Raw genomic sequence first — 14,917 nt, 5'->3', positions numbered from 1 at the left:
GAACAACAACAAAAGTTCTTTTCTGATACTTTTCAGGTTTGGTTATCTTCTAACCTTTGTTGCTATATGAGAGTGCAGGATCGTGGCGTTACTTGGTCGTGTCTTTTTGGATTAATTTCTTGATGTATCTAGAAAAATAGAAATTTTTTTTCTTTCAGAATGTTACTTGGTCGACAATCGAAGTTGTTAAAGCCTTTATTAGTTGGGCTCAACAATTCGAATTACAACACAGTGGTCACAAGATAAATACTCTGAGGTCGAGCTTTAATTCTCATGTTGATACGTGGGTCTATTTATTCACTAATGGTGCAGTGGCTAGAGATACGGAGAATGCTTCTGCTGGAAGGGTGCTGCGGGATCAAATTGAAAATTGAACTTTGGGATTTAATTGATACTTAGGGAAATGTTCACCTTTTGAGGCTGTAATATGGGTTATCCTGGATGGACTTCTTGTAATGTTAAATAGAGGATTTAAACGAGCAACAATTTAAACCAATAATCCTGATGTGGTCCAGGCTTTGATTGATATCTAGTTGGAGAATTCAGATCTTACTATGCTTAGAACAGTCCAGTGAATTATGAGATCTGATGGACGATGGCGAATTAGACATGTGCTTAGAGAACAAAACATAATTGCTGATCAATTAGCCAAACTAGTCTAACATGGAAGTGAAGCTTACAAGTTCTTGATGCGGCTCCAAACAAAATCATAGAGGTTTTATAAAAAAACAAAGCGAGTGATGCTTTTAAGCAATTGATTTGATGTAATTTTTTTTTTTTTTAAAAACAACTGTCAGTCAAAGCATAGGAATGCAAAACCACTTCAATCCATTTACCAGCTTCTAAGGATATCCAAGAAGCATTTGACCAAAAAGAATAACTGTAAACAATTCAAGATTCTAGAAAGCTTGCAACAAGGACGACGAGTGAAGACAATTTCATTCCATCACATAACGTGTAATTAAGATTACCATTTTGAAACCTGATTTAAAGACACAAACTTAGCCATCCAATTTTCACCCATGCAACTCAGAATTACCAGTTTATTCAGATGGAAAAGTGACTTACAAAGACTAATTTATGTATTGGAAAAAAAATCTCCAACTTAAACACTTACGTCCAAATGGCTCACCAATTTGTATTTCTTAAGGAACTTTCATTGCATGTGCTGTATGGTCCCTTTGGGTGGGGACACCCATGTTTTGAGTTCCATTAAGTCCATTTTTCTCTTTCTTTTTTCTGCCAATCTCTTTGACAGCTCCCAGCTTCATCCGTTACTTTAAAATAATAATAAATGGATACGAAAATCAACTCTCTGAAGAATTGGGTTGACAAAAATAAATACGTGCAAGAATTTGATAATATATTTAATAAACACATGTTTCTTCAAGTAATGTTTGTATCTGTTTAAAATTTTAAAATTATGTTTTAATTCAATTTAGAAAAAAAAATTATTCTCTCCAAATTCCATCCTCTCATAAGAAAAGGATTAGAACGAATTGGGCCCTTCCTCAACAAATGTATAATGCATTTATATTTTGGTAGTTGTGGAAGATAGTTGCACTTAATAATTGGAAACTCTTCGAGAATGTATCATGATGAGCAATAATTTCCATTGAATCACACTCTTTTCTTATATAAAAATAATAATTGCTATGAATCTATATAAAAAAAAAGTGTTGCTAAATCTTGGATTCATATAAATATGGAATCATACATTAAAAAGATATATTTGCATATAGATGGAATTTAAAAAGAAAAAAAAAAGAGTTGGGATTGGGAGTAGTATAAGTAGAAGTAGAAAAAATGAGAAAGCACATGCAAATTTTGGGTGAGAGTTGACACATTGGCTTCTTTATCCCAGAAGCTGTCAGCTTAAGAGCTGCTGACCCTTCCGCCGCTTACTTAAATTCCTCTTCCTTCTTTTTGTTTTTTAGCGACTATATACATATATATATTTGTTCATCTTTGAGGACATCGTCTTGTTGATTATCACTATTATACGGTGTATTTAACATCATGAAAACAATGGGTTTTGTTTTCCTTTTGCTAGCATTTTTTGCCATTGGAGTTGTTCAAGGCCAACTAAGAGTGGGGTTCTATTCAAACACATGCCCAGATGCTGAGTCCATTGTGTCCAGCGTTGTTCGAAATGCCGCTCAGTCTATCTCCAACATCCCTCCTGTCTTGCTCAGGCTCCATTTCCATGACTGCTTTGTTGAGGTCTCTCTCTTTCTCTCTTTTCTTCATTCTTCATTAACATTATGTTAGGATTCTCATTATATATAATGTCTGTGTGATATCATCAGGGCTGTGATGGTTCAATCCTGATAGAAAATGGTCCAAAAGCAGAGAGGCATGCATTTGGTCACCAAGGAGTTGGGGGATTTGAAGTGATAGAGCAAGCCAAAGCTCAGTTGGAAGCTACATGTCCGGGAGTGGTTTCTTGTGCTGATATAGTTGCCTTAGCAGCTCGAGATGCTATAGCTTTGGTATATTAATATATTTCATTTGTGGGTGTAAATTGTTTTCTTCTCTCAACATTTAATGATTGCTTCTATGTATGTATGGCATATAGGCAAATGGACCGTCATATGAAGTTCCAACAGGGCGTAGAGATGGAAGGGTTTCGGATGTTTCTCTGGCGGCTAACATGCCAGATGTTAGTGACTCAATCCAGCAACTTAAGGCTAAGTTTCTTCAGAAAGGGCTCTCTGAGAAAGACCTTGTGCTTCTCAGCGGTAAATTACCCCTTTCTCTCTCTCTCTCTCTCTCATGCATGTTTGATGATCTCATGGTTGCAGTAGGAACTCAACTGATATATCATGACTTAGGAATACTTACATATGTATGTATGTATGTTACTAATTAAGGGCCATGCTAGGCATGTAAGCTGGTATTTTCAAGTTTGATTTTTTTCCTTTCCAGGCTAGATTCATGAACAATAGCCTGTCATACTTACTATAGGATAGATAAGGTTTCAGTGAAGCTTTTTTTCACTTTGTTGACTGTGCCAATTAAATATTGAATCTACAACTATGAATGATGGTCCTCCACTTTTGACTCTTGAGCATCTAATGCTATTTTGTTTTTCCAATGAAAATGCATGCAGCGGCGCATACAATTGGAACGACAGCTTGTTTTTTCATGACCAAACGGCTTTACAAATTCTCACCTGCTGGGGGTTCAGACCCTGCAATAAACCCTGATTTTTTACCACAGCTGCAATCCATTTGCCCACAGAATGGAGACGTGAATGTGAGGTTACCAATGGATCGAGGCAGTGAGCGGACTTTTGATAAACAGATACTGGACAACATCAGGAATGGGTTTGCAGTGTTGGAATCTGATGCCAGGCTATACGACGATGAAACTACCAGGATGGTAGTTGACTCCTATTTTGGAATCCTCACTCCTATTTTTGGACCATCTTTTGAATCTGATTTCGTTGATTCCATTGTGAAGATGGGCCAAATTGGTGTCAAAACAGGGTCCAAAGGAGAAATCAGGCGTGTTTGTACAGCTTTCAATTGAATCAAATTATACTGCAAGTATAATGTCATCACTACACATTGGTTAATTCCTAGCAAATACATGTATTTATTTACGTTGTATACACTATTGTCAACATTATGGTTTTAAAGTTGACATTTGGGCATTTTAATGTAATTGACAAATTAATTTCTGTATTAATTGTTTGGTTTCCAAGTTTGTAAAACGATGGAACCGTCGGTTGAGATATAAGCTAAGCGTTATATATAGTCTGATGCAAACCAAATGTTTCGACTCTCGACACTTCCAGTGAACTATGGTGAATTTAGTACAAGTTGATGCTCAATTTTGCTCCATATTCATAATAATAAGGCTTAAATTTTATTACAAATAAAAGTCTTATTGTGCCATCTCTATATGGAACATAACTGCCAGAAAAAAAATCCATAACTAGTCTTAATCTTTAACTTGTATTCAAATAAGCTGTTATTGCTTTTTAATTTCTGTCAAGAAACTAGCAAGTCAAAAGGTGCAAATCAGTCCCATTACAAGCACCCAGTACATGTATCCAAATAAGCGGGTACAATACAAGATTACACCATAAAGATACTGAGCTATCCTCACAAGTCACAACCATATGGTACCAAAATATTCATATATCTATTCAAGTTTCTAATGCTACAAGTCAACAGGAAACTCAACAGATGCTAGCCATTCTGCAAACATTCCTGCAACAGCAACAAAACCTGAAAACTGCTTGAAAGTTTTTATCATGGTATGTTGGTATTTTCCTATGAACAAATAATAGGCATCCAATTTTTTATCTACAGATGCAACATAAACCAACCCATAGATTAAACACCCTTGGGTTGTTTTTATTTTGATTTCAAGAAACTTAATTCATGCTTTCAGCAATTGATCTTTTTGTCTACCTACATATACACTATTACTTGTCCACTGCAATTACTGATGGAAACAACTTACCTGCAATTAGTTGGACCTTGACCTTGATCTGTGCACGTGTAAGCAAGAGATGCAAAAATGAGCACAATCGGAGAGGAAAATGACTACTTAACTAAAATAACATATATCAAACTTCAAATTATATACATACCTGGATAATCTGGCAGGTGAAGGTGACCTCGATTTTGATACAGACCTGGATAAAGATGAAGAATCAGTCTAACCATGGTAAAGACGATAGCCACAGGCATACGGTTGTGGCTATACACATGCAAGCATGGAGATTGTTTGGGTGTCTACCTCTCAATGTTTGTGTATGCAAGGAGAAACACAGGAGATGAAGCAAAAGATAAATAAAATTTATACATACCTTTGATTCCCCCTTGGACTCTTAATGTGACTTCTACTCTGGCTTCGACCCCTGCGAGGACCGGCCTCATAGCAGTTCACCTGAAATGACAATTGCAAGTTCCAGTAAAATGTATTTTTAAGGACAAATGAAAAAAGGACAAATAAAATGCCCTCCACATCAACAAAGAAGGGGTGTTTATTTTGTGTCAAAGACAACTTTTATTCATCCATTACAGCAGCAGCAGCAGCAGCAGCAGCAGCAGAAACCCCCGTCACCACCCAAGAGCCATTATATTTTCAAGCAACTCAGTAAAACATAACGAAGTACATATTAAGAGTCAACTCAAAAAAATGAGTCATCACAAATTTCGTTCTTCAGTCAAAACCTTAAAACATGGACAGATAATGTTTAAAAAAGCCCAAAACCAGATAACTTTGCAAACCCAATAGAAAAGGGGATTACCCTAATATAAGCCCTAGCAAAAGGATTTCGAAATTCAGAATCATCTAGTTTCCTGATCTGCACAACAAGGAAATCAAGAGCAACGTAAGTAAAATAGTTGAGAAGCACATGTCACATGCAAATAAAACCCCCAGATTCTGATAAACATACTGCATATTTCATGTCATCATAATTTGTGTAGTCCACAATACCCATGGCTCCTACAGGAGGAAAAACCATAGCTAAGCAAATTTGGAAATCTGAAAATATAAAATAAAATGCAAAACCAGATAGATATGATGGGTGTAACATGAAAATAGTAAGTGAACCTAATTAGATCTCATACCATCACCATCTTGATGGACTTCAGCAAAGCATACATCTCCAGCCTTACGCATGTGATCCTAACATAAATTCATGAGATTGTAACTTATCAGATCCACATGAGAGGAACCCTGATTTAGAAGAAGTTGGAAAAACCTCACCTTTAGATCTTGCCATGAAGCAGAAGAAGGCAGCCCACGAACAACAACTAAATCATAGTGAACAAACTGTCAATGTGTTACAAGGGAAAAAAACAACCGGAGAGATCATAGTGAAATATAAGGACTGAAAGTCTGAAACTGTAAAATGAACTTTAAAAAGTGTCTATGTAAGTTTCACCTCGAAACTCAGACCGATGAGAAACACTAAATCGTCCTCTACCACCTCTGCTGCTGCCCCCACCATAATCATGTCGAGAAGATTGCCCTCTACCACCATGGGCAAGTTCAACCTGATTCATGGGTAAAATAAGAATCCATTTAGGGAACAAGGGCTACACAATCATAGTATAGTAGTTAAAAGTCAATTACCCTGATACGACACCCATCAAAATTATAACCATCTCGACCCCTAATTGCATCTTCAGCATCCATAGGGTCTTCAAACTGCAAACAACACCAGCTTAGTAATAGGCACAAGAAAAAATTGCTCAAAAAATGCCTTGATGTAAGATGCATACCTCCACAAAACAGAAACCAGGAGGACGGGAAGGAAGCTTCAATTCTATATCCAAAATGTGCCCATACTGTAGTTCGCAAAAGTCACATTAAAAGTGCCCAAAGACTGATATTCTACGAACAGTTGGAAGATGATAGAAAAAACTAGAACCTTCCAAGCGCTGATGATAAAAGCTATATAAAAAGAGATTTAAAGTTCTTCAATTGCACAAATTGGGTTGAACAAGAGCAATCAAGAAGAAACTTTTGCCGCAAGAACAATATAAACACTGAAGCAGACAGTGTAGATTATGGCATTTAACCAAGGTAAACATTCCAAAATGTGAAAATCATGCACGACGCCTATCCAAGGGTGCATAACACAGACAAATGTAGCTTTTCTTTACCAGGATAAAATTTTATCCTTTGAAGTAGGCAAATGACGTAGTGAATAATTTTCACACAAATTACTCATTAACTGTTTTAGTAACATGTTTTGGAAACTTTAAGAATCATGAAAAAGATTAATAGAACCAAAGGCCAACTAAAAAGTCTAACTCAACTGACCAAGATCAGATAAGAAGCACTTTGACCAAAATAAACAGAATCAGTCTATGGTATTCTCGTTTCTTCTCTTTGCTTTAGTAAAGTACAAAACAAAGAAAAGACTAAATGCACAAACCTTGTAGAACAGGTCTTCAATCTCCCACTCTTTGACATCCAGAGGTAGGTTACCAACATATATAGTGCGGGAAGAACGACTTGCCATTTGTTGATGCAAGAGATATAACGTTGTGGTCACAAGTCACTGCACAAAAATGTCAAACAGAAAATTAATCCTTTTTGAAGAATAACAATTTGCAATTGAAGTTTGCACCAGAAAGTCCTTTCCATTGCTCAGCACCAATAAGGTAATAGGAAATAAAACAAAGCCAATAACGTGAAGCAGACCAAGAGCAACTCTCCAAGTGGTGCTCCACAGTCTCCATTGCTCAAGTGCTCCAAGATGCACCAAAATTATTAACAAATAGATTATAAATTTGAACTCCTAATCCTTTGCTTGACTTTTGCAGTGGATGTGATCGTCTCGGAGGGACAAAGAACTTCCATTTACCAAAATACCCATTAATCCAATATGACTCCTTTTGTCCCATTTCTAGATCCTTATGTATATCCCGAAGCCCCTATCTGTTGAAGCTCCTTTCATCTATCATACAGAAAGTGTTTCGGTTATGAATCATGATGATATTGATAAGATATATGCATTCTTCAAGTTTTGTTAGTTGTGTACCGACAATGACTTGCATCATAGAATCAATTAATGTGTTCCAAAATCTCTTAATCTACTATATTTCAAAAGGATTGATTTATAATTCTCGAAAAATCTATGGCGTCCCACCCACTGAAAGTAAAAAGAAGTTATCATGATATTGCAAGACATCAGTCAGAACTACTATCAATTTTTCTTGTTCAGAAAGCCAAGGGGTGAAAAGAAATGTTTATAAAACCTTGGGGGGCCCTGGGAATGAATTGAGAATTGTCCAAATGCACAGAAATTGCATTTATTTGAACATATCAATTCTTATCAGTTATCATGCAATAGATATGCCAAGCCAATAAAAATAAGATCAAACCACCAACTTAACAAGACAAGGATTTACGGGCCAGAAAAAACGTACAAACAATCAAGCATTAAGTCAATCCCATTTGCAGTTACACCTTCTCATTGTTAAGGAATTCTTAATTTCTAATTCTTGTTGGCAGATAGACAGTGTCATAAAAGCTATTCCAACTATTTCAACTCTATTATTCTAATAAATTAACAAATAAGTTAAAAAAAGATCAAAGCTTTCCACAAAATTAGTTTTGACTTTTGAGTATTAATTTTCGAGACAATGAAAATTTTCAGAAACCGTTATCTGAGTTAGAAATTCATGTTAGCCAATTCTAGCTCCCAAAACTGGCACCTATAACTCAATCCTGATGCAACCAAGAAGCACAAGATATGGGTAAAAAAGTTAATAACAAAAACAACATTCCACAAAATTAGTTTTGAGAATTAAATTTCAAGACAATGAAAATTTTCATTAACTATTAGAGAAATCCATTTTAGCAAATCCTAGCTCACAACAATGGCATTCGTAAGCAAATTCTGATGCAACTAAGAAGTACAATAAATGGGTGACAATTGAATAACAAGAAAAACTTGGCAAGCAAATTCTCCATAACGAGGCTTACTCATATTAACCTAAAAGAAACCCATTCTTGAACTAGTGTTTTTTCTTTTTCTTTTTTTCTTTCTTTTTTAACTTTACCCTGAACTGGATAATCAATGCCAATGATTCAATTCAATTCTTCCTAGCTTTCCCCAAATTGTTTAAAAAGCAAAACAGATACAAACCCCAAAAGAGCGAAGATAAACGGAAACTATAGAAAAGTAAAGAACAAGACAGTATATAATAAACAAAGGGAGATTGTAATTGTACCGGAAAGTTATGGGAAATGGAGTGAAACAAAGGGTCCTTTGTTTGCTGATACGGATGGAGAGAGAGAGGGAGAGAGAGAGCCAAAGCCAAAAAGATTTATGAGGGTTTCTTGTGTAGCGGATAAAAGGAGGGAAGCTATGAGAGTACTGCATTTCGGCCTCTTTTACCCATTTTATATCAGTTTTGTTGCCAGTTCCCACTCGTTTTCTGCCACCTCATATTTGTTTTCTCCAGATACCTCTTTTTTTTTTTTAATTCAGACCTTTATGGGATTAATCTACCGATAAATACCCAAAAAAATTATCGGAATAGATATTTTTGAAAAACGCTCCCGATTAGAGGTGTTTTTCACCTGATTTTTTCAATGCTTTATTTTTTATTTTAAAATTATGTTTATTGGTTTTTAGGGTTAGGGTTTGGCTATTTAAAAGTAAGGTTTAGTGTTTCTTTTCTGAGATTTTTATTATTTTGTAATATTTTTTGAGATGTTAAATAATAATAATTTATTTTAAAATTAAAAATATCGTATTTACATCAACTGTATATTCAAATTGGAAAATTGAATTGGATTCATAATCGAAACTCGACCTACTCAGCAATAATGAAATACTAGTTATTAATTTTTTTCACTTTCTTAATATTAGTTTGATCCGATTTTTTCAATAAATTATTTATTCTCTTATATATTATTTTCAAATAGTAAGGTTTAGAAAATATATCCCAGGAATCCCAGGATATATGATGTGTTTCTTGGAATAAGGTTGGAGTTAAAATTTATAGAGAGAAACGCTTCAAGTAGGATGCATTGTCATCAGAAGTACTGTAAGTGCATCCACCTGGAAGCTTTTTCAGTTGACATGGTACTGAAAACGCTTTTAGTTAGACGCTCTTTCAGTGCTTTTGTTGATAGTGTATCCTACTTGGAGCGTTTTCTCTTGATAATTTTCAACTCCCCAATAGGCCTGGGGAATTTTATGAACTAACTATGAGTCACCTCTGGTCTATAAAACCAATTTAATTTAGCATCAAGCGGCATAATCCATTTACGAGCAACGAAATATTGTAAGAAGATCAGAAGAGGAGAAATTCACACATAAGGCATAAGTTGAAGCAACCTATTTAGTTAAAGTAAGCATTGATTTTTGTTGTTCATATTTAATTACAACACTATTTCTCTGCATGATGTTTTTGTTTCAAACATATGGAATAGCTTATCCGAGTCTAAAAATGAGTGGACGAATTAATGTCATTGTTTACTACGACGATGAAGTGCATGACACCGACACTGAGAATGGTGTCATTTTTTTATCAAAGAACATAGCGCGGTTGGCTTTTACCCAGCAAATTGAATTGCCAGAATTTTAAAAAAGAATTAAGCAGAAAATCATCGGATCCAACCAGGTGAGAGTATCACCATTAAATATCAATTTTGTGCTTTGAATGATCCCATCAAATATGACGCTTTTGAAATCAGAGGTGCGAGGGGGTTGGAGGCAATGGTGTAAACGCATATTGGCAGTTGATCACCATTTCTCGAGTTTTATGCTAAGTTTGTAAAGACAGATGAAGGCCCTTGAAGGCTTATGGTAAGCTTGGGGACGAAATGAAAAGTAAGTAAATAGAAATATAAAAGGTTGATGATTATATATATTATGTATCATGAAATCTTATCATGTTATGAATGGTCAATAAATACGCAACATTAATAAACTTACTCATTTGTGAGTTGATGAGTATATCGATTAATGAATCTTATAGTATTGGCATAGATTTATGTTTATTCTATAAAGTTTATTATTGAAATGGAATATTATGCTTAAAGTTTATACGAGCTTACTAAGCATTCATTGCTTACGTAGTTTCTCTTTTACTTTATAGATTATTGGAAGCTCAAATCTGGTTGAAAGCTAGCCGGAGATCCATCACACTATCCATCGATTATATTGATAAATTTTTATGATTTTGAGTCGTGGTTATAATGGCATGTATAGGTGTTTTGTGTTTGATGAAATGGTCATTATATATATGACTTGTAAATTTGGGACTTTGATTAATTAATAGGTTGTTATGTTGGTATGTAAATGTGATGTTATAATTGTTGACATTTTGGCATTTTGGTGCTTAAATGGTAAATGATGGAATGGTAAGTTAAATACATGCTATGAAATGTTGTTTTGATATGCTTAAAGGTTGTCATTGAGGTATGGTTTGATATGGAATTAGGTAGTGAGTATTGAGTAAATAAATGGCTAATCTGTTGAATTTGGATGTGGTTGGCATATGGCCAAGTTTACTAAGGTTTAGTGATGATAGTTGTTGAATGGTCAAATTGGTATATTTGAGTATGATTGGTATGTGAACATTGTGGTAAATATTGGTATAGAATTAGTTTCAATGGTTAGTTTATTTATGGCTAAACTTAGCAAATGTATAATCAAGTTTGATTGTTGTGATTGATGTGCTTTTTAGGCATATTGATTATATGATTAAATACTATGATGATCTAGCTTGAATATGCATGTGTTAGGTATAATTTGGATGCATGAAAATAGGTACATTTGGCTTGTATAAGTTTGGGTGAGGAAAATGGTTTAAAAATGGTCTATTTTTCGTCCACAAGACCTAAGGCACCGGCTTGTGTCTTAGTCATATGTGACACATGACCGCGCGACATAGTCATGTGTCCCCTATAGGTTTTTATAGGTTGCATTTTGAGAGTTACACGGACTAGCACACGGGCGTGTGACTTGACCATGAGAACCAAATCAGAGAGTTACATGGGCACGAATACAGTTGTGTGTCCCTACTTCGAATGCCCACATGACCTGAGACATGGGTGTGTGTCTCAGCTGTGTGATCTCTGTAGTATGAATTTTTCTATCTTTTTCCATGAAGTTCTAAATGTTTTTTATTTAGTTCCGTATCGTTTCTAAAGTGTTTTTAAGGCCTCCAGGACTCAAAAAAGGAACGTTATGCATGTGTTTGAATGGAATATAATATGTTTTAAAAATGGTTGTAATCGAATATTTTAGTTAAAAGTTTTCAGTAATGCTTCGTAACCCTATTCCGATGACGAATATGGGTTAGGGGTGTTACAGTTAATCATTTATTTTCCTGATTTTGTTCTTTATCATGTTCTTTGGTTAATTAATTTAGTTAATTTTAGTTTCAATCAATTACTCTAATTGTTCAGTTAAATAATAGAAAGCCGATAATTAATAGTACTTTTAGTTCTCGTAGGAGCAATATCTTTGCTCACTATAGCTAAACTATTAATTGATAAGTGCACTTTCTTTAGTCGACTTTTTAGCTGGTTTCGTGGAGATCATGGGTTCACCACTTTTTTAGAAAGTTCCCATTATGATACCCTACAATCATCAATGAGAGGACATTCATCTACTTTGGCCTTAGATTTCAACCACGACAACCAGATTACTGAACAGTCGGGATTTAGTGTTAGGACCCCTACACGGCACTTAGTTAATGGTTTTCATTTGAACTTAAGTCAGCCAATTTTCAATGCTAGAAACAATTACAGAGGAACGATACCAACTTCCAATGGTTGGTAAACAACAGGTGATTTTGAACATTTTGAGAACTATACAAGAAAGGATGACGTACTCTTTATGACGTCTACCGGTAAAGGGATATCCAACACGGTAGATGTTGATGTAGTCAAGGATAAAAAGGAGATTGAATCTGATGCCGATCCAATCCGGGAGGCTAATGCCGATGGTTCAGAAATTGTATTATTTTTGAACTAAAGTCGGTTTCTACTAAACCAAAAGATAGAGGTTCAAATGGTAAAGGTCCTAGCGATGATGTCGAAGAAGATCTACAGTTTACAACATACTCACCTCCAGCCTATATGCATAATGTAGACCTATCGATAGAGGATGGGTTGGAGTTTGCAGAACTAGCAAACAGAAGGTTGGGCCACGCGAGTTTTTCGTTAGATTCAGGTGGTTTAGAAGTGGGGAAAAAGTTCTCAACTAAAGATGGTTTTGTCATCGCGATGAAGCGATACAACATCAAGAATAGGGTAAACTTCCACGTAGTTAAATCTCAATTTGAGAAATTTGAAGCGAAGTACAAAAAGCGAGACAACATATGTGCATGAAAAATCATGGCATCTGTTAAGAAGAAGATAAAATTGTGGACAATAAAGAAATATACCGCTCCGCATATGTGTATTGTCGCCGGTACTGCACTAATACTAGTTTAGTAAACAACATAGTTGAATTGCTAATCTTAACGTACTAGTGTTGTAACAAGTATCTCACGGGATCATTTGAAATTGGATTCAATGATGATTTCAAAAATAATACTACCTATGGTCAAAGCGAGTCCCAAAATTGCGGTACCAGTTCTAATTACAAATATTCGTAGCGAGTTCGATTATATGCCTTCATACCACAAGGCTTGGATCGCAAAACAGAAGGTATTAAATAAGATGCATAGTGGGTGGGACGCGTCATATAACGAGATACGCCAGTGGTGTCAGGTCTTAGTGACGTACGTACCAGGTCGCGTAATCGATCTGGAAATAGGGCCTGTATACTACAACGATCGGTTGCTCCATGGATGCCAAATGTTCAAACGTTTGTTTTGGACTTTCAAACAATGTCGAAAGCCATTCTAATACTGTAGGCCACTTGTACAGAACAACAATACTTTTATGTACGGGCGATATATCCATTTGTTATTGTTGGCACTATCGAAAAATTCAGTCGATTGCCTTTGCAATCTCACTTAGAAAGTCAGCAAATGATTGAGATTTCTTCCTATCTATGTTGAAGAGGCATGCTTGCCCTAACCTGATATTTGTGTCATCTCTGATCGGAGACCTAGAATATTTGTCGCAATTAAACAACAGGAAAGGCTTTGGGACCGCACATACCATAAGTATTATCTAAGGTATGCTTTATTGAATTACCATGGACAATACGACTCTATTGCACAACAAGCACAAGTAATCAACATGGGTATGTAACCGCCACTATTAATTATTCTTTAATATTTAACTGGTGAACAAACGTTGGACATTATGGATAAACTATTATTCATTTGTCTCGACATGGTACGAGCTCATCAAAAATCACTTCCTTAAAATGTCGAGAAACTTAGGGTCATTAATAATGACGGGGCGAACTACCTCTGCAACATACCCTTCCAATAATAGACACAATCCTACAACGAGGGTCTACATTATGGGCACATAACGACAGACCTGGAGGAATGCATCAATTTCGTTTTGAAGGGAATGTGTCATTTGCTAGTAACCTCTGTTGTCAAAGAGACATACTTTCATTTGGCTGAACTTTTTCTAAAGTGAACGATAAATTATGTTGGGCAGATACAAGGAGGCCATGTTTGGAGAAATGATATACTAAAAGAAATTAGGAATTCAACAACACAATTGAACTGTATGTATCCAGTATTCACTCGTACGAAGACCTATGGTTTTGGGTAACAGAGTTCGACAAACCCGACTAAAAGATTGTCGGGGGATCGTACCATGTACACCTCAAAAACTGAACTTGTGACTATGAGAAATTTGATACACTTCAATTTTCATGCACTAATGCAATTGTAACATGCCATAGTATACGTTTGAATCCTATGAGTTTTGTAAACAAAGTCTACAAACTAGTAAACATGTACAACATGTGGAGAAACGTATTTCCACCAGTCCTAGATGAATATAGATTGTTGCTTATATCAAGCGCTTAATTCAAGTTGTTACCCCATAAATCAATGCGTCACAATCCAAAAGGTTGACTGACGCCCATTTGAATACACGACAACATGGATATCCTGGAGAAGTAGAACCAATCGAAATTATATGGGTGGTGTAGGAACCCAAACATACAATGCCGTTATGTCTATACTGAATGGGTGATACAAGGACAACACCTCATTAATAGATCATTTAAATTGTTTACTACAGTTAACATACAATAGCACGTTTTTCTCATACAATACAAATCAATAAATTATAACAAAGGCTAACTTTAGTGAAAACACCATTTTTATTTTAAAAAATAAGTATGTTTGACATTGATGTAATAAACACATTTGATATTTATTGAAATGTTAACATGATAAGTGCAATAATAAAGTAAATCAACTATTATCATATGTTAGAATGTGTCTACATTAGGGTTTAGAATGTGCCCACATTAGGGTGGTCGACGGTTGCA

The 14,917-nt window shown here is 35.4% G+C and overlaps 2 protein-coding genes across 5 annotated transcripts; one reads left to right on the top strand and one right to left on the bottom strand.

Moving 5' to 3' along the window:
• The first annotated feature begins 1,584 nt into the window (after window positions 1-1,584).
• On the top strand, window positions 1,585-3,744 carry LOC108467162 (peroxidase 43). The gene is made up of 4 exons (XM_017767707.2): window positions 1,585-2,223; window positions 2,310-2,492; window positions 2,579-2,741; window positions 3,113-3,744. The coding sequence occupies exons 1-4, from the start codon at window positions 2,020-2,022 to the stop codon at window positions 3,532-3,534; spliced, it is 972 nt and encodes a 323-aa protein (XP_017623196.1). The 5' UTR covers window positions 1,585-2,019; the 3' UTR covers window positions 3,535-3,744.
• Window positions 3,745-3,960: 216 nt separating this feature from the next.
• LOC108467163 (serine/arginine-rich splicing factor SR34A-like) lies at window positions 3,961-9,106 on the bottom strand. Of its 4 annotated transcripts, none has more exons than XM_017767712.2 (14): window positions 8,715-9,106; window positions 7,180-7,435; window positions 6,911-7,036; window positions 6,252-6,317; window positions 6,103-6,177; window positions 5,912-6,023; window positions 5,734-5,780; window positions 5,595-5,652; window positions 5,420-5,469; window positions 5,270-5,326; window positions 4,826-4,905; window positions 4,607-4,651; window positions 4,477-4,504; window positions 3,961-4,245 (listed from the first exon to the last, which is right to left on the bottom strand). In XM_017767712.2, the coding sequence occupies exons 3-13, from the start codon at window positions 6,995-6,997 to the stop codon at window positions 4,483-4,485; spliced, it is 699 nt and encodes a 232-aa protein (XP_017623201.1). In that variant the 5' UTR covers window positions 6,998-7,036; window positions 7,180-7,435; window positions 8,715-9,106; the 3' UTR covers window positions 3,961-4,245; window positions 4,477-4,482. The 4 variants fall into 4 exon arrangements, with proteins under 4 accessions (XP_017623201.1, XP_017623202.1, XP_017623200.1 ...); XM_017767713.2 differs by having other exon boundaries at window positions 3,961-4,238; XM_017767711.2 differs by having other exon boundaries at window positions 3,961-4,220; window positions 8,715-9,104.
• Between the last annotated feature and the right edge of the window lie 5,811 nt (window positions 9,107-14,917).

Source organism: Gossypium arboreum, chromosome 2, assembly GCF_025698485.1.
Source record: "Gossypium arboreum isolate Shixiya-1 chromosome 2, ASM2569848v2, whole genome shotgun sequence".
Taxonomy (NCBI): domain Eukaryota; kingdom Viridiplantae; phylum Streptophyta; class Magnoliopsida; order Malvales; family Malvaceae; genus Gossypium; species Gossypium arboreum.
The sequence above is the reverse complement of the archived record's forward strand: the minus strand, read 5'-3'. Positions and strand labels throughout refer to the sequence as shown.